The 25,661-nt window shown below is 38.6% G+C and overlaps 1 protein-coding gene across 1 annotated transcript in view; it reads right to left on the minus strand.

Moving 5' to 3' along the window:
- thsd7ab (thrombospondin, type I, domain containing 7Ab) overlaps nucleotides 1-25,661 on the minus strand; it is a 226,585-nt gene that overhangs the window by 153,359 nt on the left and 47,565 nt on the right. Inside the window, exon 2 of the mRNA XM_088084662.1 lies at nucleotides 1,325-2,159. Coding sequence (XP_087940788.1) covers nucleotides 1,325-2,159 — 835 coding nt within the window. The remainder of the gene's footprint in view (nucleotides 1-1,324; nucleotides 2,160-25,661) is intronic.

Below are 25,661 nucleotides of genomic sequence, written 5' to 3' on the forward strand. Positions count from 1 at the left end.
ATACACTGTGCCGAGTTGTGCCTCATTGCTCTGACAGCTCGGCGGTGACAAACACACAGACGATAAACATCCTCTGATATGTGTCAGCTGCTGACAGGGCGAAGAAAAACTTTCAGGAGGACAAATTTGGCATTATGTTAGAGATATACTGAGTTAGGATCAGTGCACCTAACGTCAAAGGCAGGTGGAAATATTTGGAGCAGTTTACTCGATACATTACCTCTGCGACAGGAAAGTTTAGGGATTTTTTCAAAGTGAAACAAAAATCAAAATGTAACCCTTTGAAGCGACATCAGTTTTCTTGTGCTGCTTTTTGTATTTAAACCTCTAAGGCCAGAGCCGATTGGTTTGATTTCTATTGGTTTGATATCTAAGAAAAAAGAAAAGAAATAAGTAGATTTAGATTTTTTTTTAATTAGGGAAAATTATTACACATAAAACTATATAACAATTGCCATAATTGCATATTCTAAATTACGTTCCAGAATTGTATTCTTATTATCATTACTAATAATACTACTACTACTACGACTATTTCACTACTACTACTACTACTACTACTACTACCACTACTACTACTTCACTACTACTACTACTACTACTACTAATAATAATAATAATAATAAAGAAATAGTAAATAATAGTAGTGATTAAAATATATAAATATTTCGAAGCAGAAAATATTCCTCAGGTCAAGTCCTTGTTTCTTTGTTTTTCTTTTTTTTTTTTTTTTAATTTTCAGGTAATTTTCTTTTATTTATTTATTTATTTTTTTTTTACTAATTTCTTGTTCATTTTTGGGTCATTTCCTCTAAAGTTTCTTATTGCTCTCTTCCAATATTTTTGAAATAAATTCAGCTAATATGTGTTTTTTTAACTTGTTTGGCTGTGTGTTTTTTTTCCTGCTAATTTTCAGGCAATTGTCTTAATTTCAAAAACTAATTTCTTGTTCATTTTTGGGTCATTTCCTCTAGAGTTTCTTATTGCTCTCTTCCCATATTTTTGAAATAAATTCAGCTAATATGTGTTTTTTTTAACTTGTTTGTCTGTGTGTTTTTTTTCCTGCTAATTTTCAGGCAATTGTCTTAATTTCAAAAACTAATTTCTTGTTCATTTTTGGGTAATTTCTTCTTAAGCTGCTCACTGCCTTTTCCCCATATTTTGGAAAGAAATTAAACTGATTTGAGTTACACTGAGCTATGATTCTGATTTATCTTTCATCATTTCCCCAGCAATAAAATTGAAGGGCCATATAATAATCCAGAAGGGGAAAAAAAACATATTAACTTCACTGTCACATTAACATAAAAATGCTGCCACTCACTGGCGTCCCACAGTGCTCCCGTTCCTGTGTATGCAGGTCACGTCCCGAGTCTGGTAGCCCACCTGGATGTCCCAGAATGGACTCTCTTGCCGGTTCAGGCGATTCCTGGTTCTTTTCTTCTGGATGAGCTCCCTGGTCTCTGGATCTTTGACCCCGGCTCTCTCCCGCAGCCCCTGGCCTTTACCTTTCCTGCGCTTGACTTGGCGTGCCGCTCGAGTCTGCGGGAGGATGCAGGGGCTCCACGGTCCAACCCTGAGACTGTACATGCCCTCTGGACCCGTGCAAGGCCCCGGTTTACAAGACTGGAACTCCGTTAGGTTTGGACAAAGCATGCCTCCAAAAAGCGGAGGAACCAGGACGCTACGGACCCTGTTCCTGAGGCCTGTTCCGCACGTTTTGGAGCAGGACGTCCATGGCGAGTACTCGGAAACCACACAATCCTGAGGGCAAGGGATCAAACACGCCTGCTCCAGGCGAGGCTTGGGCTCAAAGTACTCACAGATGGCATCCTCTGCTGGAGAGCCGTCTGATTTGAGTATGCAGCCCACCTCCCGGGTCTGAATGCCCTCTTCGCCTCCGCTGCATGTGAACGGCCGCGGGGCCCCAAAGGTCCTTGCGGAAACTGGCACGCACTCATTCCAGGCACCCAGTTTCCAGTCATAAAGGTCCTTGTGCCAGTCACACACACGGAAACAGTTCCTCTGGTTGGAGGGACGCTGGCCCTGGTCACAGTTGGTGTGAAGCGTCGTCCAGCCGTCCACATGGGCACACCAGACTGCCCGGCTTTGGCTGCCACCTGGGCCACAGTCGCTGCCCATGCATCTCCCCCATGGACCTGGGAAACAAAGAACAGGCTCAAATTACAAATTGAAACATGCGAAACAATAAACCTTCAAGCTTTAGATGTAACTCCAAGAGGGACAGTGTGGCATCCAGTAAAAAACCTCTGCAGGGAACTGCACAATCAAGATACTGCTCAGAGAAACAGCAAAGAGATTAGTTCTTAACCCTTTGAACTCTCCAATTAAAATGGTCCGCCAGTGCAAACATTGGTATTTTTGCTTATTGTGATGTCATTTCTTGGAGTATCTTAAAATTTAAACACTAAAATCTGCACAACCTAAGCTAAAAGGTTATGTAAGTCAATAACCATAATAACTAAGTTGCAATTGTGAAGAAAAAAACATACAGAAATCAGACATTAAAACAGCACATACTGATCGGAAAGATTTCTAAATGCAGAAATATAAACTAAATATTTCTTAACACTCTATAACTTATTTGTACTATGTACATTATTTCATTTTTGAGATATGCTCATTTTGATGAGCAGAGTGCAGAGGCATTGTTATAGACTCATCATTCATTATTCATCATTATTACTGATTTTTCCATGACATTAAAACACATTTTAAAGGCCATACGTTCTCTGAAAAACCTCCAGTTCTCCTTATTAGTTCATTTTCATTACAATATATTAGCTTTTTAAAATATATATAATTTCAAAAATTAATGAATTTAGAACAGGATTAGACCTGAATATTTAAATATAATTTAAGGACTGTTCGTTATTTATGACAGAAGGTGGTGGTGCAAAACGGGTGAGGCTTGTCAAATAATATTTTAAGTACAAAGAACGGACCCGTGTTTTTAATAATGCAACCGTACATGGCTGTATTTTGTATTTATTTTAATGTCTATTGGGTTGGGAAGGCGTGTTTTTATTTGTTTTCTTGAAACATTTTTGGGCACTTATCAAGGGAAAACAATTTTTTTTGTTTTGTTTTTTGGTATTAAAAAAACCCAGCAGGTTTGGAAGGCATATTATTTATTTTTTTCAATCACAGGATCATGCAAACAATGATCTCCAGCAGCCGAATGTCCGTCTTTAAATGGTTAACCCTTTGAACCTTGAGCACCATTACTTTCCTTGTTTTACTTTCATACGACTTTCACAACATTTAAACCTTTGAACCCTGGGCATTTAAAAAAAAAAAAAAAAACATGGGGAAAGCTAAAAAAGCTAAAAGCTAGAGAAAAATGTCTAGGGAAAAAGAAGACAAGCTAGGGGAAAATTCTGTTTATAATTCTATTATTATAAATTATGTTACAAAATTATTATAATTTTTAAAGCACTTTCCAGGTCAACGTCCTATTTTCAACTACGTCTTTTTTTCTTTCTTTCTTTCTTTCTTTTTCTAATTTTCAGGAAATTTTCTAGTCATTTTCTCCTTTGTTGCTCATTGCAGTCTTCTTGTGTTTTTAAAAGAAATCAAGCCATTTTGCTCAGGTTTATATGGCCAATTTAGTTCTACTTTACGGTTGGAAATTGCAGTAATGCTCAGGACAAAATGAGACATTGAATCAAGGTTATGGATTATTAAAAAATAAAACAGGGCCTTCTTGTACAGGCTCTGAAACATCTTCCAGTTACACTTCACGATACCATTTGAAACTCTTGTGTGCCTTCGCAACACTAATCCATTTTAAGCAAGCATCAATTAGTCAAACACTTCCAAAGCCTGTAATGCTAAAGAAAGACTGAGACACTTTACTTTAGCTTGTCATCTGAGGAAAAAGCATATAATGCATCTTCAAGGATGACACAGTAAATTCACAGACTCCTCTAATACGGACCTTGATGTAAAATGTGTTGAAAAGCTGCTGGCATTTCACAGCAGAGCATGTGTGAGTGCAACAGAAATATGCCATGTTCAATAAAAAATAATGTGTCACCTTGTTTTGCGCTACTTTTGGGTCAATTCTTGGTAAAAAAAAAAAAAAAAAAACAGTCTGAATGCTTCAGCGGTGTGGGAGGACTGATTAGGCAATGCCTACACAACGTGCAACAGCGGAGATTATTGGTGATCAAAGGGAAGTGTCTGAAAGCCAATTTACAGGAGCTGGGAGTAATCTGTGGCATTTATCAAACTATTGGCAACCAGCAGGAACTGCCACAAACATCAATAAAACTTATTTGTCTGTACACAACTCTCTGGCAAAGTCTCCCTTTATCCTCTCTTTCTAATTGCAGTAGAGATTCTGCAAACAGCGCTGGAACAGGACGGTGGTACATTAGAGCTAGTCTTATAATTATATATTATCATACATCAAAAATACAATTGTTTTGATCATAAAACACAGCAAAGCTTGGTTCAAAAATAGGGCATTTCACAGTAGCCTTTAAAGTATACAGCTGGGGATATTCTATGTGTTTTTAAAGACAGCAAAACCTGTGAAAAGAACAAAACCAACAATGAATTGATCTCACTAACAAGCATCGTTTTTTGTGTGCATCCAAAGCTTTTTGTAGCAGATCCCTCTGTGTCAGAGAGCTCCTTTGTTGTCCAAAATTAAATTAAAAACACATCAAGGAGCCACACTGTAGCACTGGGTGACATGTTTCTTCAATGCGAAGAGCTCGAGCGCTGTTTATCGTGAATAAATCCCACACATGCTGCTCTGCTGCTGTAAACTTGCACCACCGCACCAAATGTGTATTAACCTGCTGCTGAAAGTAGCCCTGAACACATGCACTGTTTATCCCTGTTTGAGAACATTTGCCAAAAATTACAGTGCCCAGCTGTCTCCTTAGGAGATTACTGGGGCTATTTAACATTGGAACTACATGTTTGTGACTCTTTTGTGTAGAATTACATCTTCTTTAGGAACTAAAAGGATTTAGACTGAGTGTAGTCTTGCATAGGCAGACTTGCTGTCCCAGCACTGGACACAGGTCTGGTTCAACACATCATGATTCTGAACTATGGACAAAAAACACTGTGCTGTATGTATTTCTTTAAATAAATAAAAATAGTTTTGGGCTACACTTAACCTATGAAGCAGCAACGGTGCCCTTGCAATTTAAATGGCTCAGTACTGAAATGGCTAAATCCCAGCAAAAGAAACCAGAACTTGAAATATTAAAATTTCAGCCTCAGGGGTGTAAACAAGTTTGATCACATTATGACGTTTGCTAAAATCATAAAGTCTGCCACGGTGTGATTTCAAATGATTCAATTCAGGGGCCTGTGAAACGACATCAGTAAATGTCCAACACGTTCTCATCCACAGTTGTCACAGAGACCTGCGTCTCTGGGTTTGTTGGATTCATCCACCGCCTCTCGCATCCACGCTTTAGGGTCCTTTTTGGTCCTTATATTACGTCATTACCGCCACAGTTCAACCTGACACCGTCCAGCTGCATATCATGTGGACACAAATGCTCTGTTCGGCCGCCGTCCATTCTCGTATCATGCTGTTATCGTATGTAATAACGCCATGAACAGGTCTGCCCAGCCGTGCTCTCAGCTAGACCTTTGACCTTATGGACACCAAAATCTAATCAGTGTGGCATCAATATCTTATGCTGAAATCACAGCAGAAGCTGCAGTATTTGACAACTTGTCCTTACTTCTTCTTGGCTTCTTGACGTTATCTGCCTGCAAGAACTGCTACTACTGTTTAAAAGTTTAGGAATGAGGTGCACTTGGATGGAAATGGTGACACAGACGTGCCATGGAAATTTAAACACAGAAGCGGATCTTATTGATTATGACGTGTATAAATGTTTTCACTCTGTATCAATGATACAGGATCGTTGATAATTAAACTCATAGATCAATTTATCGATCCAGACTGATGCACCACCTTTACTAGAAATTCTGAAAGCAGCATTCCCCTAATACCTGCCAGTGCCTGCACTATTTTTGCTGTGTGTACCTTGTTATCATTTTATCACCTGTACAGGAGGACAAATTTAGATCCTCCACCTCTGTTCACATTTCATTGGGAATTCTACTTGTTGTATCAATATATTGATCCAGATTGATGTGTCGCTGCACCCCTGTTTTGCATGTAAGTAGCTAGCTAAGTTGTTGCAAAGCATTTAAAGGAAGTTTGGAGAGTCTGGCTATGAGAGATTAGTCTTAGGTAAAAACAAAACTGTCTGCGATAGGCGGCCAGTGACGAGCTTTATACCCACAGTCTACATCCTGTGAGTCTGATGACGCTGAGTGCCAAAAAGAAGGCAGGGAAGTTAGAAATTATTCAGAAATTAACTAATTAGTTTTTGTCTTTCCTTTGGATTTGTTGACAACAACAGAAATATGGAATACCACCAGCTCTATCCTTCAACAGCTGAAATGTTTTGTTCCTCTGGTCGCTTACTCATAGCATCATCCTCATTTATTGTTATGTTCATCCACAACATTACCAACTCCAGGCTTATGTTTGCTTTGTGTTTATTTATTGCTCCTTTAGGTGCACTTCTCCAGCATGAAAAACAAGACATCTCAAAAACATATATCTGCTCTGCTCTCTTGGAAAAGAAACTTTTCTGGGTGCTATAAATATAACACTGTGTGTAGAAACAGCTCGGATCTACACACACTTTCCCATTACATTAAAGCTTATATGGAGTCAAATAGAGAGTTCAGGGACTAATTTTGTGTTTCTCCATAAGGAAAACTTTGCTGAAACCATAAAGCTGTCTTAACTCAGTCATCCAAGCTCAGCTGGTAGTCGGAGCAAGTTGAAAAACACTAATTAAAGCAGGGTGGCTGGGCTCTCTCTGTGCTATCTAAAGGCTATTGATACGACGAGGGAGAAGAAATCAAATTAATTGGGCAGCTTCACTTTTCGCCTCACATTAAACTCTAAAGGTAATTGATTCTATTATCACGTGGCCCGGGGGCTGATTGGACCCTTTGTGGGCTTCGGGCAGACGGTGTGAGGACGGCTCATGTTGACCCACGTCCATGCAGAGTTAAAAATCAAGACTGGCAGAAAATCAGGAGCACATTTCCAGCGCTGATTGCCTCTGATGAGGATGCTTGTTGCCTTTTCTCTGATCTCAGCTGCTGATACAGCTGACAAGATCTATCTCCGGTCAACATGACGCTGCACTCACAGGAGCCTCATGGCACATCCTAAACGGCTGATTTAACCCAGTGATACTCAACCGACGGCCTGTGGGCCAAATCTGGACCCCCATCCATTTTCTCAGTCACAATAAAAATATAGGGATTCAAACCAGGAGTTCATTTGGAAAATTTAGTACACAAAAGTGCAAGAGACAAATTAAAAAAAAAAAAACAGCATCAAATGGAGCTTGTTTATCAAAGTGCTCACCTGTATAAAGGATCACCTGTATCCCCTGACAGAGGTCCCAGCTAAGCCCCTAATGTCCTAAAATCCTAAAATGTCCTATACTCTTGGAAATGTCCTGGAATCCTTAAATCCCAGAAAGAAATGTTCTAAAATCCTGAAAAATATCCTAAGATCCTACAAATGTCCTAAAATTCCAAGAAATATCCTACAATACAAGGACTACCTAAAAACCTAGAAACATCCTAAAATCCCAGGAAAGTCCCTAAATCCAAGAAATGTCCTAAAATCTCATAAATGTCCTAAAATCCTATAAATGACCTAAAATTCCCAGAAACATGCATGGCTCTACTGCGAATGGCCCCTGACCTCCTGTCCACCTGCAAAAGTGGCCCCCAAGCAAAGCAAGTTGAGTATCCGTGCTTTAATCTTACTGTATCAACACACTCAATCAAGAACCAATCAAGTGATTTTTAGGTTTGCTGGGCATCCTTAGTACCAGATCACATCATGCTGCAATATATTTATTAATTTTTAGACTCTCTGAATGAGAATCAGAGGGTAAAGTACATTAGTATTCCCCACACGAATCCTCTCAGGTGTTTTTTTGAGTCTATAAATTCTATGTGACGCTTTTTTTTTTTTTTTAATCCAATAATAGAAAAAAGGCAACTTGGAAGTTTTTGCCGTCACAATACAAACTGATAAAGGCAGTGAATGTTATCTCGAGAGCTGATATTGAGTTTTGAGGCAGAGGAAGAAAATGCAGCGGAGAAAACGTTGATCCGAAATCTAAAATGCAGCAGAATCAAGACAGGTTCCCCCGGTACCAAAATAAAAACACCTTCCACCCAAATCTAATCCATCCCAGATAGAAGTTATCTTTTCCAAGACTATTTTCTGGCATGGCTCTCACTCTCAACACTCCTCCAGCTCTGGATGTGAAATATAACAGCTTCACGATGAAAAAAGATCGCAAAGCGGGCCATATTCAGCCTGCCTGGTCTAAGAATGCACAGTCTGGTGTGCTATGTTTCGTATTCTGCGTCTAATATCCTCTATGACATGTTTTGTTTGTTCAGATCTTTGCAGCTGTTTCCATGTTCTGCCACACACTGAAACTTGGTCTTTCTTCTCCGAATGTAAATCAATGCGCAGCCTCGGTAGCCTACAGCTAACTTTTCAATATTGCATGCAGTCTGACAGCACCATTTGACATCCGGAGAACAAACTGTGTTTCACCTCCATTTATCACATGTTTAGCAGACAGTATTCGCAGAGTTATCAATTACTGCCACTCTACTGTACATCAGGTCTCTTGAAGAAAATATTAAACCAGAGTTACTGCCATGCAGTGATATCCTGCATCAGTCAAGCTGCACTCAGTTTACATCCATGTCTGTGAAAACATGGATGCTTCACACGTATCTTCCCCCCGGCAGCACAGAAGATTTATACAATCAGCTCAATATTAGCATCACCAATTCAGTGTCTGACCAAATATCTCTCCTTCTGTCCCGGAAATATGATGTTCAATTATGGTGAGAAAAGCATTTTTTGCATAATATTATGATATCCCAGCTCAGGATATAAAATGTCATTACTTCATCATTTTATCCTGATAGATTTGTGTGAAACTTTAGCATGTAAATTCTTGAGTTATGGTCAAAACACATTTAATGAAGTCACGATGTTGGTGTTGGCCTTTGACCACTGAATTCTAATCGGTTCATCCTTGAGTCTGAGTGGACATTTGGGTCAAATTTGTCTCCCTAAAGGCGATCTTAACATATCCCATTCACAAGAATGAGACAGAGGAGGTCACAGTGACCTTTGAATACCAAAATCTAATCAATTCATTGCTGAGTCCAAGTTAATGTTTGAGCCAAACTTGAAAACTATTCCCTCGAGGTGTTTGTGAAATATTGTGTTCACAAGAATGAGACAGATACAAGGTCACAGTCACCTTGAACTTTGACCCTGTGGACACCAAAATCTAATCAGTTCATCGATAATGGCAAGTGAACATTTGTACCAAATTTGAAGAAATTACCTCAAGGCGTTGTTGACATATTGTGTTCAAGACAATGGGAAGGACAGATGGACAGACAAGCCAAAAACAAACTGCCTCCAGTCACAGCTATCGCCAGCACAAAGGCACAATAAATACCTAACCCTGACCCTGACCCCAACCCAGACCGAATCTTTTAATTTGAAAATTATGAAGATTGCCAGATCAGTTTTGATGATGATCATCCAGTTCCACTATTGGACTGAAGCTTTAATTGTCTCAAATCTAGAAGACAAAGAGACAAACATACAGAGTATCTAAATGTATAACTTTGTGAAACTGAACATTTGCAAGCATGTGCACATTCTTGCACAGACTGCATGCCTAAAGCTCAGACCTGTGCAATCTAAATGTTAATGTAATTTTATCGTCCTACAACAAAAAATATCCTTTCTGTGTGTCTTCATTATTTTAGCTGATAGTGAATTAACTGATAGCCTCCGGAGACTTTACATTCCCGTCAGATTTCATGTTTGCATCAGTGCCGTGCAAAACTCAATCAAACACGAGCGAGGTAAGCAAACATTACAAAGCCAAACAAATGCAAACAAATCACACAATAGTGTTTATGTAGATGTAATCTTTTAGAAATTATAGCATTTGTTTTTAACTGGCGATGTGTCCACATTGTAACCTGCTGTATGCTTCATTTAGCTTTTATTGAAGCATGTCGGTCCAATTAAAAACATGTCGTACCTGATTCTCCAACCTTTCTCTCCACTGTTATTTAAAAACTGTTTATCCAGTACTTTCAAAGCAGCAAACTTTGGCTGTGATCAGATCGTTAAATACCCATTATGAGCAGTGATCAAGTGTGATATTGGTTAGTAGGGGCCTGCAACACCAGCTTTTAAATTGAGAAGGCTATTTTTAGGATATAAAATGAAACTTTTTGCCAAAATGTGCTTTTCCAGGGTCTCTATGACATTTTCTCCAATTTGCAAGAAAACCAGCATATATGGTGTGTGGGGGTGGGAGTGGTGGTAAAGTGGTGGTGGTGGCAGAGTGGTGGATGGATAAAACAAAATCATTGTAATTCCTGGAACAATATGACTCAGCATTTAAACGCATTGCAACTCCTCTGACCGTACCTCTGAACTTCATGGTCCATCTAACCTTTTGAAACCTGGAGCAACATCACTTTTCTCGTGCTGAGTTTGACGACTTTCACAAATGTTTAAACCTTTGAACGGTAAGCAAATGGGTGGGACTTCTTCGAAAACATCAGTATTAAGGCATTAAGAAACATGGTAAGAAATGTCCCGCAAATTGCTAGAAATTAGTAGATTTAGAGTTTTTGTTTTTCTGGGTTTTTTTTAAAGCTTGGAAACAATGTAAAGGGAAATCATACTTACATATCTAATATTGTGTTACAAAATTATTAGATTTTTACGCACTTTTTCCACATCATTTCCTTGTTTTAACTTCCTTTTTTCTCTTTCTTTCTTTTTTTTTTAAATTTTATTTATTGTTTGACTAATTTTCAGGTAATTTTTCTCATACTTTTGACTAATTGCTACTTTTTGGGCCATTTCTTATTTTGTTGCCTACTGCCTTCTTCCCACGTTTTTGAAAGAAATGAAGCCAATGTGCTCAGGTTTCAGGTTAAAACAGAAGTTATATATGCGCTATATATATTGTGATCCCTAAGTTTAGTTAAACTTTGATTACATCACCTACGTTTTCTTTGGCTGGAGTATAATTTATACACAGTACTTATATGTATTTAAATAGTACTATGTAGTAGAATGATACTTGAAATTGAAATAGAGACAGACGTATATTTGTCAAAATGTGTAGCCACACCGGGCTAATAAAAGACGTGGTGTCTAATTGGGACTGGGCTTATATTTGAAATTTTACAGTAACCGACTAATAGCAGCCTTATACCCACAGTCCATATCTGCTGAGTCAGAGCAGATTTAAACCTATGAATCATGAACAAACCTAAACTGGCATCATTAATTGTAATGTAAAAATGTTAATAAACATGTTCCTCTCACTGTATCTATAAGGTACTGTATGCTTTTGACCATAAAGACATTATATTCTTAGTTATACTTCTGTTTTAATGAGCTAACTTCACTGCAGTCACAATAAAGTGGCTTTTCTTTCTTTCATAAGTGCTCATGCAGAAAAACCCGAGGAACCATGAGGTGCTAATGAAGATTTAAAAAAAAAAAAAGAAGTAAAAAGTCACCAAAAGAAAAGTTCTGGAGGCACTTTTAACTAACTTAATAATAAAATTAGCTATTCTTTGTTTTACGTGGGGCCCCTGTAGAGCCCTCAACAGGTCTCCTGGGAGTCCTCGGGCCCTGCACTGAGGACGGTTGCTTTGAACAATATATGTGGAGTGTGATTCGCTGCCTGTCGGGGCGAGAGGCTGATCTCTGACTGGGCCTCGAGTGTCTATTTAATGAACAGCTTCTTTGTCCCTGCAGGGTCAGCTTCACTAATGAATGGGTCACTGTGTCACTCTCTCTCTGTCTCTCTGTCTCTCTCTGTCTCTCTCTGTCTCTCTCTGTCTCTCTGTCTCTCTGTCTCTCTCTGTCTCTCTCTCTGTCTCTCTCTGTCTCTCTCTCTGTCTCTCTCAGTCTCTCTCTCTCTGCTCCTGTTTGTTTATTATTTCTCAGATCTGCGGCGTCTCACACACCAAAACTGAACCTCTGTCTCGGCTGGGTCAGGGTTCATCGCAGGATCATCTCGGCTGTCTCGCTGGCAATTCTATAACCAGCAGATGTGTCTTGATTTCAAATCAGTTATTTATGGAAAATGTTGAATGAAATACACGCTGGGTCGCCTCAATCAGTCAAATAAAGGTTTTGTAAATCACTGCAGGGTCAGAGCACTGTTAAAGGGACGGTTCATCCGGCCGTAGAGATGTCTGCCTTCTCTCCAACAAAGTGGATCTCAGCTTGAAGAGCTCAAAGCGCCTCCCAAAAAAATGATACATTTGAAAAACTCAACAGAAATTACGACCAGGTTACTCAAGTATTTTCTGTCTGTTAAAAGCTGCGTTTACATGCACGTTTTTTCTCAATCTGTTTGAAATCAATCTGTTGGGAGATTGTGGGTTAACTGTTAACATGCACTGATGCATGCAAACAGAGCAGCTGTGTGACATGCGCAAAAATTATAAATATAGTTACAGGGCTGCAAACTCTCACAGTAACCATGAGACACGCCCAGCTGACACTTTTCACACACTCTCACGCCGCCAGTGCATTTTCTCACAGTAAAAAAATAAATCACGGATAATTTCTGACAGCAGCACAGCACGCTCGCCCTCTCTACTTGCGGCATCCATTACTATGGTTAAAAATCACCAAGATGGCTTGCAACATGGACATAAAAGCCTAAATTTTGCTCATATTTACCACTAATTTGGCACAAATATAGCAAAGCTGACAGAGAGGCAACTGGAAGCGTCTGTGCCAACGTCATATCACATATTGAACGATACCCACCAACTGTATCACCACACAGGAGGAAGCATGCATTTACTTGTTTATTCCTTGGCTGAGCTTCACCGTAAGCTAGCTAAGGTGAGCAAGCAGTAGATGCACGTCTCCTTCTGCGCAGTGATTCAAATGGTGGGTGCAGTTCTATAGAGAGAAAATAGTTCCTACATGAAACAAGGTCTGTGGATTATCTTGTGTAAACAGGTCATTATTTCTGGGATGAAACACTGGAGTTGAGATTTAAAAATGTATTCTGTATGGATGCACAATAATACCAGAACGTTATGACTTTCAGCAGAGAACGGCTTTGAAAGCATCGACCTGAAATGAACTTTTTTTTACCAAAATGACTAATAAGATGACGCTTTGATTATGCAACTCAAATAAGCTGAAATAGATCAAAGATGTCCTGGTTTTGTCTGTTTTCAGCATTGTCTTGGGGAGAGCATCATCCATGTCTGTTAAAGTAGGATGAATTTTACAGTTATGTTTAAAATGTGCTACATAATAATAAAAATGCATGTTTAACATGTAGCCTAGTTGTTTTGCCCAGTGAATATGTTCATTTTGAAAAAGATTGTATTTTATGTCTGCATTTGCCACCAGTGGGCCATCACGAAAAGAGTAGACGTAATACAATATAATAATTCTAATATATACTGAGGGGGACACATCCACCCAATATCAAAATTGCTTGAAATTATTATTATTGTTATTTTCATTATCATTATCTTTCTCATTGTTATTATTATTATAATAATTATTCTTATTTAAATTTTAAAAAAAATTATAATTATTGTCTTGGGATAAACTGTCCCTTTAAGAAAAGTTCATTCACCACAGTATAAACTTATCTTCAGTTCAACAATGTCAAAACTCCCACAACATATGGTGAGAGTGTGTGTAGAGTAATAACAGGCAGCAGTCTGAAGGGTGAATGTGAGTTAATGTACATATTGTGTAAGCCTCGGGTCTCTGAGGATCCGTTCACCCACACAGTTCTAGTAAATGAGAATGAGTTCAGTCAAATTGTCAGATTACATCAAAGCTTAGAGAGATGATCTCACAAAGGTCTGATTTTACGGATGACTATATTTATTTTATGGATAAGGCTGCTCACTAACAAACCTTTTAGTGTTTTGATAGTATTTTCAGGTTCCTAAAAGGCTGAATGAATCGACTAAAACGCTCTCGTGAAGCTTGTTTCATGATTAGAAGAGCGTGAGCTGTGTTTTAAGTCTCACGCCTGAAAATGAATCCATCAGTTCAAGAGTGCAAGATGTCAGTTTCATTATGTAACCTCAGTTTTCAGCCACAGTGCTTTCTGCCCTCTTTGTGCTTGTTTTGAGTTGTTAAAAAGACTTCGAATTGAATTTCTGAGTGTTGGACGCTGTGTGCTTCACAGTTCAGACAAAACATGAACCACAAAGCGATAATTGCATGTTTGCGTAGCCTTTGGAAGAACTGAGTATTACCACATTGAACTTGCCACGTTGAGTCACATTAAACTCAGCAGAGATTTTTTTTTGTTTGCCGAGAGCTACAAAAAAAGTCTGGTGAGCACGAGGCGAGGGCCAGCAGCTCTTTGTTTTTGTGCTTAAAGAGCACAGCCAGCTATAAATACTGTTTCAAGAGAAAACGTTGCCATTGCGCTTTTCCTTATGGAGCACGGTCAAAAGATCACTTTTTAGCAGCAGATGGATGTTAGCCTTTTGGTCTTAATTGGCCGCAGTATGCATCAGGGGTTAGCGTGGAAAAGAGTGAGGGAGAAAGGAGAAAGACCAGAGGCTAATACTTAACATCTGAAGGAACACTTTGAGCAGCTTAGCATTCACGGGTGATTGTTAACCCTGGCCTGCATTCAGTGTGATCGGTGCGCCCAGGGCTGCACAGCACTAAGCCACATTGACTAAAGGCTCTCTGCTCACACTTGATCTAAATTTCATTAGCTGTAATACCGTGATTGTGCTCGCATGGCTTGAAGGAGCCTCTTTGATGACTCTTTATTCATGACGTCCAGCAACTGCGAGGCAGACATTTAAACAAGTCACACAATGTTAAATAGTCTTCTCCGTTTTTATCTCTGCTCTTTTTTTACTCAGTATTATAACTTAATGCCAACCGTGTGCGGTGGTAACTGAATGCTGTCTTTGTTGAAGTGGTTTTTTTGAATGGCAAACTGAATACTATGAATATGAAGCTAATTTAATAGAAGTGCCTCAGTGTATTCATACTCAACCATCATACTGATCTTGAAATTATGTAGTCTTATGAATTAGTTATTAGCTACACTACTGCTCATAAAGTTTGTAATCTCCTGCCACGGAGGCTTGATTGGGTTCAGTCGGATGCATAAGAGGACTTCTGTTTGATTTTGAATGGTGCGATCAAAATGCAGCACAAAGGCTAAACTAAAGTGACAACTGAAAGGGCAGAAGGAGACAAAGACACCTCTGAGCAACACTTCAGTTAAAAGAAAAAATAAATCAGGAGTGACTGACAAAAGAAAACTGAAGCTTGACATCAAAATGTCCAAATGTCACATCTTACATGTACAAGTACATGCACAATAATAGCCATTATTGAAGAGAAGAAAAAAAACAATATGCTATAATATCCTCTTTCCACCAGAATTAGCACACATATGAAGGTCTTTTAAATGTGGACTACTATGCTGAAAACTAAGGGACAGGCTCCTTTATTGTTGCCAGTAGACAAGTATGCCTTTCTGGGAGAGTTAGCAAACAGTAGGAGAGCAGCATGGAGGCCAGTGAAAATGTTCAGTGGATAATTCATTCTATATCTTAATTATCTATTATCTTTCTCAAATGTTCTAGTGCTGCTTAGAAGGGGAAAGACTGAATCTGTTGCTCAGATGACAATGGTGGCATGAGGATGCTAAATTAGCATGTGCGCCTCCTTGTCATGTTTTCATCACCGCTGATTGGAGTTGGAGACAATAAGTACCGCGACGATTGCAGAGTCATTTTTTCCCAGCAATGAATGCCGACTGTAACCTTGTACTACAGAAAAAAAGTCCAGATGTTAGTGTTACTAGGGTTTTTGTCCAGTGGGAAAGAGCTTAACCGTTTGAAAAACCTGGATCAACATCAGTTTTTCATGTGTTGTGTTTATATGCCTTGTACAAACTATATGACCCTTTGAAAACTAAGCAAATTGGTTTGGTTTCTTTTAAATGTACCTACAAATTCAAATTTGTCTAAATTTTTTATTTTATATATATATATCTATATATATATATATAGATATATATATATATATATATATAGATATATATATATAGATATAGATAGATAGATAGATAGATATATATAGTGATTTTATTATATATAAAATAAATCTATTACTTTTTAAACGTAACTTGTTGCCTTCCCCTATCTTTTTGAAAGACATCAAAACAATCTGTTATGGTTTCAAAGGCTTAATAGGTGATTTCAGACTTTTCAGCAGTTGTGTACATCTTCAATCCAGCTACAGTTAGCTGATACCGACCTAGAAACCTACTGTATGAGTCAGTATTTGCTCATCTTTCAGCACTAAACGATAGCTTCACATTTTCTCTCTCTTAAAACTTAATACTCACATGCCCATATGTACATTAACAGACTTCTAATGCTACTTCCGTATAAGAGGGAGATAAAATCCACACCCACAGGATGAGGCTTCAGCACTCAAATTAAAAAGATATCTTCAGCATTTACAGGCTTCTTAGCACTGAATTTACACTCAAGTGAAGATAAGCGGCATCCTCACGTCTCTAAGCACCTGGAATTGAAGGTGAACGAGAAAAGACATGACAAGCAAGTAGAAGAAGCCAAACATGAGCAACAGAAACCGAAGCTTGTTGTTCTGTTGTTTACAGACAGACTGTTTTTCCCTGTTAGCTCATAAACACCCCCAGAGGATGGAGGAGTGACAAGATAAATTAGAGAGAACGTGCTCCAATCCTTAAAAACACCCACATGCTCAGCAGCGTCAATATTGCTGATGGCAACATCAAAGAAATACTCCAAATACTTTGAGTCAAAGGGTCAGGTCCAGGCAGCGAGCCAGAGCCGAAGACCTGCAGCCTGAAACGCTGCTGCTCTGTTTGTCGCCACAATAACAGCGACGAGAAAGATTTCACAAGCTGCACAACTGTCACAGAGATTGCCACCAGTCAATAGTCAGACGCAGAGGTCTGTGTGAAGGTCTATCATGAAAAATGTCAAGATGCTGTAAAACTGAGCAGCAAATCAATTACTTCAATTAATGCACTTTGAAGACAAACACAACGTGAATCTACATTCAAACAAGCATGGAGTGCATCGGTTAAAAGAGCATGATAACAGTGATAACACAATGCATCGCTGCACACACATGCTCCAGTAAAGATGCCTGGTAACCTTGACATTTCTGAGAACAAACAAATCGGCAACAATCCTCCAGCAGACATCAGTATTCAGACATGTGGATGTGTCCTTTTACTCTTTTGCTCTACTTCAGTGAGTGATTCACAGCCAACAGAACTTCATCGTCCACATCGTACCCGCGTTGATAATATGAATAACAGACTGTCAGGGCTCAGAGTCCAGCTAACCTTCAACTTGTTCTTGTTCATGAAGAAAACTACATTTGTAAGTAAGTTTGTGTCACCAAAGTTTAAACACAGGGGCAAAACACAAACTGTACAAGTCTGGAGACGTTTTTGAGAGGACTCTGTAATAAATGACAGAAATAATAAACTCTGTAGTAAATGTCAAAGAACCCCATCCAATGGAAAGTTTTTAACCTTGTAAACATCTCCATATGGTGTTTTTGATATGCTATGAGACAAATCACGAGAGAAATAAGCAGTTGACGCCACAGCTGGGTGTAACAATAGTCATTTTTACACAGAGATCGCTATGGAAACGCAGCAAAGTCTTTTCTTCATGACGCCTTTACATTTTTTCACAGAACCAAAGGACAGCAGCGTCATGGTGCTCCAGTGTGTGATTTTCAACACATTCCCATCCCAACATGTCACATGGTCAGTGACTTTTTACGACTACATATGACATTTTAGGTATCCTACTGCATCAGCTGATTACATTATGGGATGCTGTTACTGTGATGTCAATAAATTCACATGATGGGATGATGCTGCAAGTTGTTATGTTTACACCACATTAGCACCTGGCAACCAACCCCGACCATCACGATGGTTAGGTTTAGGCAAAAGAGGCACATAGTAAAGTGTAGAAAAAAAAACACACATCCACACGGAAAGCGAACTCCAGTCCCACATGAAAGAGGTTGTGTCAAACCCGTGCTACCCATGATTCTGTATGGCACCCCACCAGTATGCAACTTTATGTGTTTTATGTTTAAATATCTGTGTCTATATTTATGGTTATCTAGGTATAATTAATATTAGCAACACATTATTAGCTGTTTTATAACATAGTCAAGCTGAAGACTCACGATATCTGTTACTGTTCACAAGCAGATGTTTAAGAGTTTGACGAGCACAGTGAAGGTGAGCAGGTACGCTCGCCTGAGGGGCGGGGCTTATGTGTATATGAGATCATTTACTAAATGAGGAAATGGTGTAGAGTTACATCAAGGGCTTTTTTTCATGTAAACTAATTATAAAGATTCAATTTTGATGAATAGAGATGCATTTTTAGGGGTTTAATCGATGCACAGGGAGTTCAAGGAGACGATGAATCAACTCTGACTGCTTCAAACGAAGAAGAAAACACAACGTGGCTCGATGGAGACTCTTTTTGCTACAGCGTGTGTCCAGCTGCTGATATCAAACCCTCAGCCTGGTGTTTGACCCTCACTGCTGTCTCAAACACATCCCCACTGAGCCTCCTCTCTCTACTTTCCTCCTGTTTTTCAAGTTTTCCTGAGCTGAGCTGTTTTGGTTAATCATTGTGAGGCAAATGTACAAAATAATGGATTCATCAATCATTATTATCTGCTGAGCTGAATCAGACAGATGATGACATATCACATCTTGTGATCAATTTAGTCCCGAAATTAGTGTTGATAATTACCTCACTGGATATATGGCCTTTACTGTGGGTAAAAATAACTTTATCCACACATGAAGGCACAGAAGAAAATGTTTGGCAAACAATACTGCACACATGCCTCTCAGGTAAACACGGCTTTATTCTCCTGGGCTCAAAACCAACTTTGTAAAACACAGAGTCATTTACATATGGTCAACTCTGCAGAGTGAGAAATAAATAGTACACATATTATTAAGTAAACAAATGAAGATGCAGTTATTAAAGAAGGGTGATAAAATTCACTCTACTTGGTTTAAGTGAATGATATCAATATAAAATGTGTCTACTAATATTTCTGCAAACCATTCGATCAATACATCACAACATGGGCAATGTATAGAATATGTAAATGAATTAACTCTGAAACATGGGGAGAAGGCAATGAGCAACTAAAGCAGAAATGCACCAAACATTTTTGTTAGAAAATTGCATGAAAATTAGGGATGTACAATAATATCGGTGCTGGAATATAATGGCTTTAAAATGAAATATTGATTCGGCCAACATGCTGATTCCTGCTGACATATATATATATATATATATATATATATATACATTTTTTATTTATATTATTTATTTTTTGATTGACAAATGGAGCATGTACAAAGCATCAACCCTAAACTGAAGTATTTTTCCTATTTTGCACAATGAATGAAAATTACATACAGTGAAAAGCATTGTACTTCATGTCTTCATCACAAATAGAATCTGCAAAATATGATGTTAATTCTACTACAAAAGAGACATGATGATCACTAAAATTAGGTGGGGAAAATAGTGCATATATCGATATTGGTATTGGCTATCGGCCAAATGTGTTGTTAGATATTGGTATATCGAATATCTGCCTACTGAAACAAAAAACAAAGTAATCACCTGTAAAAAGCTGTGAACCCAGATACATTACATTTGTAAGTTATTATGTAGCAAATACACTGAAACTTGACGTCTGAATGTTGCTGCGGTTTGTGTGTGGTTAAGTTCCAGCATAAAAAAACACTTGGTATGTTTAGGAAAAGATCATTAAGGTAAAAATGACTTACTATACTGGTTATGGGAGATAAAAAGCCACAGGAAATGCAGCAATGTCTTGGTAATAAACAACTGCTATTGGTGGCACTATTTCTGCTGGAAAACTCAATAAGTCGCTAAAAAACACTCATGTTTGGGAGCTAAAAAGCCACTGAAAGATGCAATGCTGACTTTTTAAAAAATGACTGGTTTTGTTGTTTGTTGGTCTCAAACATCGGTTATATAGATAAAAAGTCTGATATAAAGATACAAAGTCAGCTCATACACTACATCACTATGGAAATATTGACATGATACATATGAATTCTTAAATATATGTGTGGTTTGCAACACTTTTCCCATGGCCGTAGAACTGTCTCATAAGCCTGTGCTGAATGAAATGATTTAGTGGGTGGACATCAGATCGCCCATGTGGAGAGTAATGTGGATGCAATTATGCAGCTTCCCATGCTGTGCAACTGTACTCAACATGCAAAGTTTGTTTAAAGAAAATGAGGTCTAACCACCCTCAACAGCAGCCGCGCTGGTGTTTTTTCACAGTTTCGCTAATGAGGAAGTATTTTTTCTTCTAAAATCCCCTGGTGGTACACAAGAAATTATTGATGATATTATGACAGGGAGCATGACTGGCAAGAGCTTTCTTGTTCTATTTACAGTAAATGTCTGTATACTGGACTGCAAACAAATTGGTCCTATCACAACTCATACTTTTGATGCTTTAACATGCAGAAAATCCAGAGAGCTGATATCGCATTAGTGGCGTGATGTTTTTCTTCAAATCATCTTAATTTGCGATAAAACAGAAGCTGAATGTTATGCTGGAAAAAAAAGTCCCCGAAATACTCCTAAAGGCTGTGGCAGGGAAAAATACCCTCTGCATTTAAAGTAGAGACACTGAAGAGAGAACAAATAGCAGCGGCCATACCTGTCACCGTCAAGGTAAAAATAAATATGTGTGTGCACTGCGGCAAACTGTTTTTATCTTTATTTACCAAGAAATGAAAGCTCTTGTTCTGCAGCGAGGTGATACAAACATTAAAAAACACATTTACACCCAAGAGCTGTCCAGAACAACCTGAGCCCGCCAACACTGGCCACCGAGCAGCTTCACATGTCTGTTTTTGTTGACTTGTTGAGTCAAATCCGAGCTGACAGGCCCATGAAAGTCTACCCTAAAGGGGTGTGATGGTTTGGCAAAGGGTGTGTGGGGGTGAAGAAAGTTTCAGCACCACACAGGGAGTGTCAGAGGCTCAGTGAATGTGCCCGTTGGATGAAAGCCTCTGGTCTGTGAGCTGCTGCACTAGCAGCTTTTTTACGAGAGCAGCAGTGACACAGACTGTTCAAGGCGTTTTGACTGTGAGCAAGAAAACCAGAGAAAGAATGAGAAGCACACACAGCAGGGATGCTTGTTTTCCCAAAGGATGCTATTCTTCTAGTCGGGGTGTGGTGTTTCATCTCCGACACACAAACATACAATATGTATAAGAGTGGTTGCAGATATTCGGGGACAGACACAACAACAAGGGCGTGATGATGACATGTTGTAGCTTAAACTAGGTGTCAGCCAGGCGGCCTCCCGAAACCAGACTCCCAATCTGACGTCCATTTTACTGCAGTTTATGACACCCTGTCCACCCCTGGTGAGCAGGAGGTGGACAAAGTATTGTGAGCATCTGTGCCGTGTAACAGAATCCAAAACAGCAGGAGAGGCGTCGATTGAAATATAAGCTCATTTTGGGGGTATTTGTGATGTGGGACTGAATTTCCACAACATTTCGAGGTATTCATGATATTTTACAACTTCTGACCGCCCTCCTTTATCTTCATAGAGCTGTTTAAAGGGGGAGTCAGCGATTCTGGCGAAAAATATTTGAACTCAAACCCCCAAAAATGCACCCCTCCTGTCAGCGCTCCTGCAGAAGATATCTCCACTCCAATGTTGTTTATGTTTTATTACGATTGTGGTGTAGCTCTCTTCGTCGTGGTTGAGGATGTAGCCAGCTGACACGATGCTACACCAGGGCTGGGGGGTTATATTAGTCATGTCACATAGCCATGATAAATGTTTCATAGGTTTAGGCACAAAACCACTTTGTTAGGGTCAGAAAGGCAACATGTTTATCTCAAAAACAGTATTTTATTATTACTGAAAGATTTCCAAAGTCCGTTTTTCTCTCTGAGCAACACGGAGAAACTAATGCACGCTCTTAAAACTAGCAGGCTAAACTACTGTAACACTCGCCTTTCTGGTCGACCGAAGAATACAGTTCATCAGCTGCAACTAATTCAGAATTCTGCAGCACGACTTCTGACTAAAACCGAGGTTGGGCACACATTTCGCCTGTTTTAAAAACTTCATACCCTGTTAGTTCTCTCACTGATTTGAAAAATGTTTCATACGTTTAAAGGGCACCACATGGCCTTGCACCCAACTACATCTCAGAGATGCTTTTGGTTTATGAACCGGACGGGCCCCTCAGATCCTCCTTTTTTAGCTGTTGCACAGAGTAAAGCTAAAACATTTGGTGATTCTGCTTTTAGCCATTACGCTCCAAAACGCTGGAACAGCCTGCCGGAGAATCTGAGAGGAGCTGAAATATTGATACTTTTAAACCTTTTTTTGTTTTTTGTCTGGCTTTTATGTAATGTCTTAACATAACAATTCTATGGTTTACACTTATTCTATTTATTGAGATTCAATTTGTTTGAAAGGTGCTACATAAATAAAATTTGATTGATTGATTGAAATACCCAATTTGGTCACCACAAACACAGCTGGATATGTCCTAACCTGTCTTTGAAGCACATGGTCTGCTGCTGTCTTCAGCTCGGCTGCTGTCCCACCCAGAACAAGTACAATGCCAAATTTCATTCTGGTGACTTGGCTGAGATATCTGTCTTATTATGCTGTTTACTTTTTGCTTATTATTGGAGCTGTATTTGAGTTGTATTACTGCTACTGAATTCTTTACTGCTACTGCTTCACATTAAAATATGAAAGTGGGAGGTTTTATTTGGGATGCATCAACAGAGCACTGGTCAGAGAGTGAGCAGGAATTTGTTAACCGTGCTACTGATACTTACAAATGGTCCTCATAGCATAATATGGACATATTATACTCTATTAAGTGAAGTAATACATTTTAAACAGAGGTGGGGGAAGTACTCAGATCATGCACTTAAAATAATAAAAGTAGCAATATCACACTGTCATAGTCATATACGTTACTGGATTCAAAATTACTGCTTTATTCATGTGTACATTATTTTAATGCAAGAAACCCAACGAAGGTGGGGATCATTTTCATTTATTTACATAGTTTATCTGCTAGGTGTGTTGTGAATTTCTTCCTGGGGATCAGCAAAGTTTTATTTTAATCTATAATATGCCATAATCATGTATTTGTTGTTTTCATTTGGGATTATTGTTTCAAATCTGCAAAGTAATTTAAATTATCAAATAAATAAAGTGGAGTAAAAAAATTACAACATTAACCTCTGAATTTGAGTGGAGTAGATGGTAATATTCAAGTAAAGTTATACTTAATGGAGCACTTGAATAAATGTACTTGATAACTTCTCACCACTGGTTTTAAACACTGCAGGGAGGAATAGTACCCGAAAAAATAGCCACAATGACAGAGAGTTAAATCAAGAGTGACAGATGACGAGCTTTTACTGAGATTTGTGCAAATCAGCACCTCATCAAGAAAAACTAGTGTACTGGCAGCGACTTGAATACTACAAGTTGGAAAATCGACCATCTAGCTGAACACCTTTCTGTGACAATCTAAGCAAACGTTCAACTTTATTTTTCTAACCTACCTCACGTGGTACCCAGCCAGAAAAATATTTGCAGTATTTCTGTCTCTGTGATTTTTTGCTTTCATCCAAATACAATGGGGCTGGAAAGAGTTTCTCAAAGGTTTAAAAAATTCAACAGAAAAATGTCTTTCCAGAGACAATGCTGCTGTTACTCTGGATAATCCACAGACCTCACTGTCAACAGATTTCACTGGAAATACCTCCAGAGTCCCGATGAAAACTGCTGACAGAGGAACAGGGACTCTTTCTAAAGAGAGACATTGCTCAACATTTTTAAATGTAAATGTCTCATTAAAATTCAGTGCACCTGTGTTATACACGTCATTTATTTAACCAGGTTGAAGTCTCACTGAGCTTTAAAATCTCTTTTTCAACAGCAACTTCCAGGAAAACGGGCGGCATAAAACATTGTTACAACAATAAACAACAAGTAGACAAGTACAACTGCAACACACGACAAAAAGCAAACACAACCTCCAGTTAAAATGCAACATAAAAGAGTTAAATACATACACGAGTACAATTTCCTAAAACGCTCAGTGATAAATAGGTAGAAGGTAGAAATAGTACTCTACAATTAATTGGATATTGATCAGGATCAAAATGTTGGCTTCCCACAGGTAAATGAACATGATCGTCTGCAATATTGATGTTTAAAATCCGTGCTTCGCTCACAGAAATCTCTGCTGCATTCAATCAAGCATTTCCTAAACTTACAGCAGCCTCCACACCCGTAAACCTTACAGCATCTGCCTGTGATTAGCTTTCCTGAATGTTAAAACTGCACACAGACAAAACAAAAATAATCTGTCATCATCCATAATCATCTGCTGTTTGGACATCAGAGAAAAAAGCCCAAAAAAACATGTGCATGAGACTTGTGTCTGCTGCACAAAGCCACAGAAGTAACTTGTTAATTCACCTAAAAAAAAACCGCAATCTTCAGTATGATGAATGCATGAAGCCAAGAAGAATAACGTGACATTTCTGAACTGTTGCAGTTGCTGTTGATTTACAGTAAAATTTCAGTAAAATACTGTATTTGTGTAAAATATTTTGGTACTGTAGCAATGCATTGTGGTTTGCTTCACTTGAGGTAACAGGACAGAGTCCCTAAATAGTATGCTGTTAAATCAGAGGACACTACAGCATCTTTTGGAATCAGGGTGTTGCATGAAGAATTTGAAGCTTGGTCAGAAGTCTGATATAAGTTAGTCTTGTAATTCTAACAGCAGGTGAGTGCTTTTTGCTTTTTGCAAATTTCTTTTAGAAAAACAGGCAGAAATTATTTGCCTTCAACTTCCAAGGGACTTCAGAAACTGTCATTTGAACTGTGTTTGGACGTACAATTCCGAGGACACGTGTTTCACATCAACAAGACATGTTTCATCAACATCAGTGGGTCAAGCATCTACAAATTGGACCAATAAAGTTTTTAGTAATAAAGAATGCTTGATATCAAACTGATGCTCAACAGGCTGTCTAGCTTATGTCAAATTACAGTGTATTACTGGCATCTGTGCTAGCAGCTCTTTACTGTTATTTTACAGTGAAATCATTTACAGTGCATTCTTCGTCCTGTGTCGACTCAGACATGCATGATGACAGTGGCACTACTGCATGTGCTCTTTTTATTTAAATGTCAAAGTGAACTAAAAATATTTTGTCCCTAAATCAATGAATAATAAATAATCGTGATCTCAACACTGATCAAAATAATCCATTATCATTTTGGCTATAATCATGCAGTCCTAAGTAGAACTACCAGTGACATA

This window comes from Plectropomus leopardus, chromosome 11 (genome assembly GCF_026936395.1).
Source record: "Plectropomus leopardus strain MGB_pleo_1.0 chromosome 11, ASM2693639v1, whole genome shotgun sequence".
NCBI lineage: Eukaryota > Metazoa > Chordata > Actinopteri > Perciformes > Serranidae > Plectropomus > Plectropomus leopardus.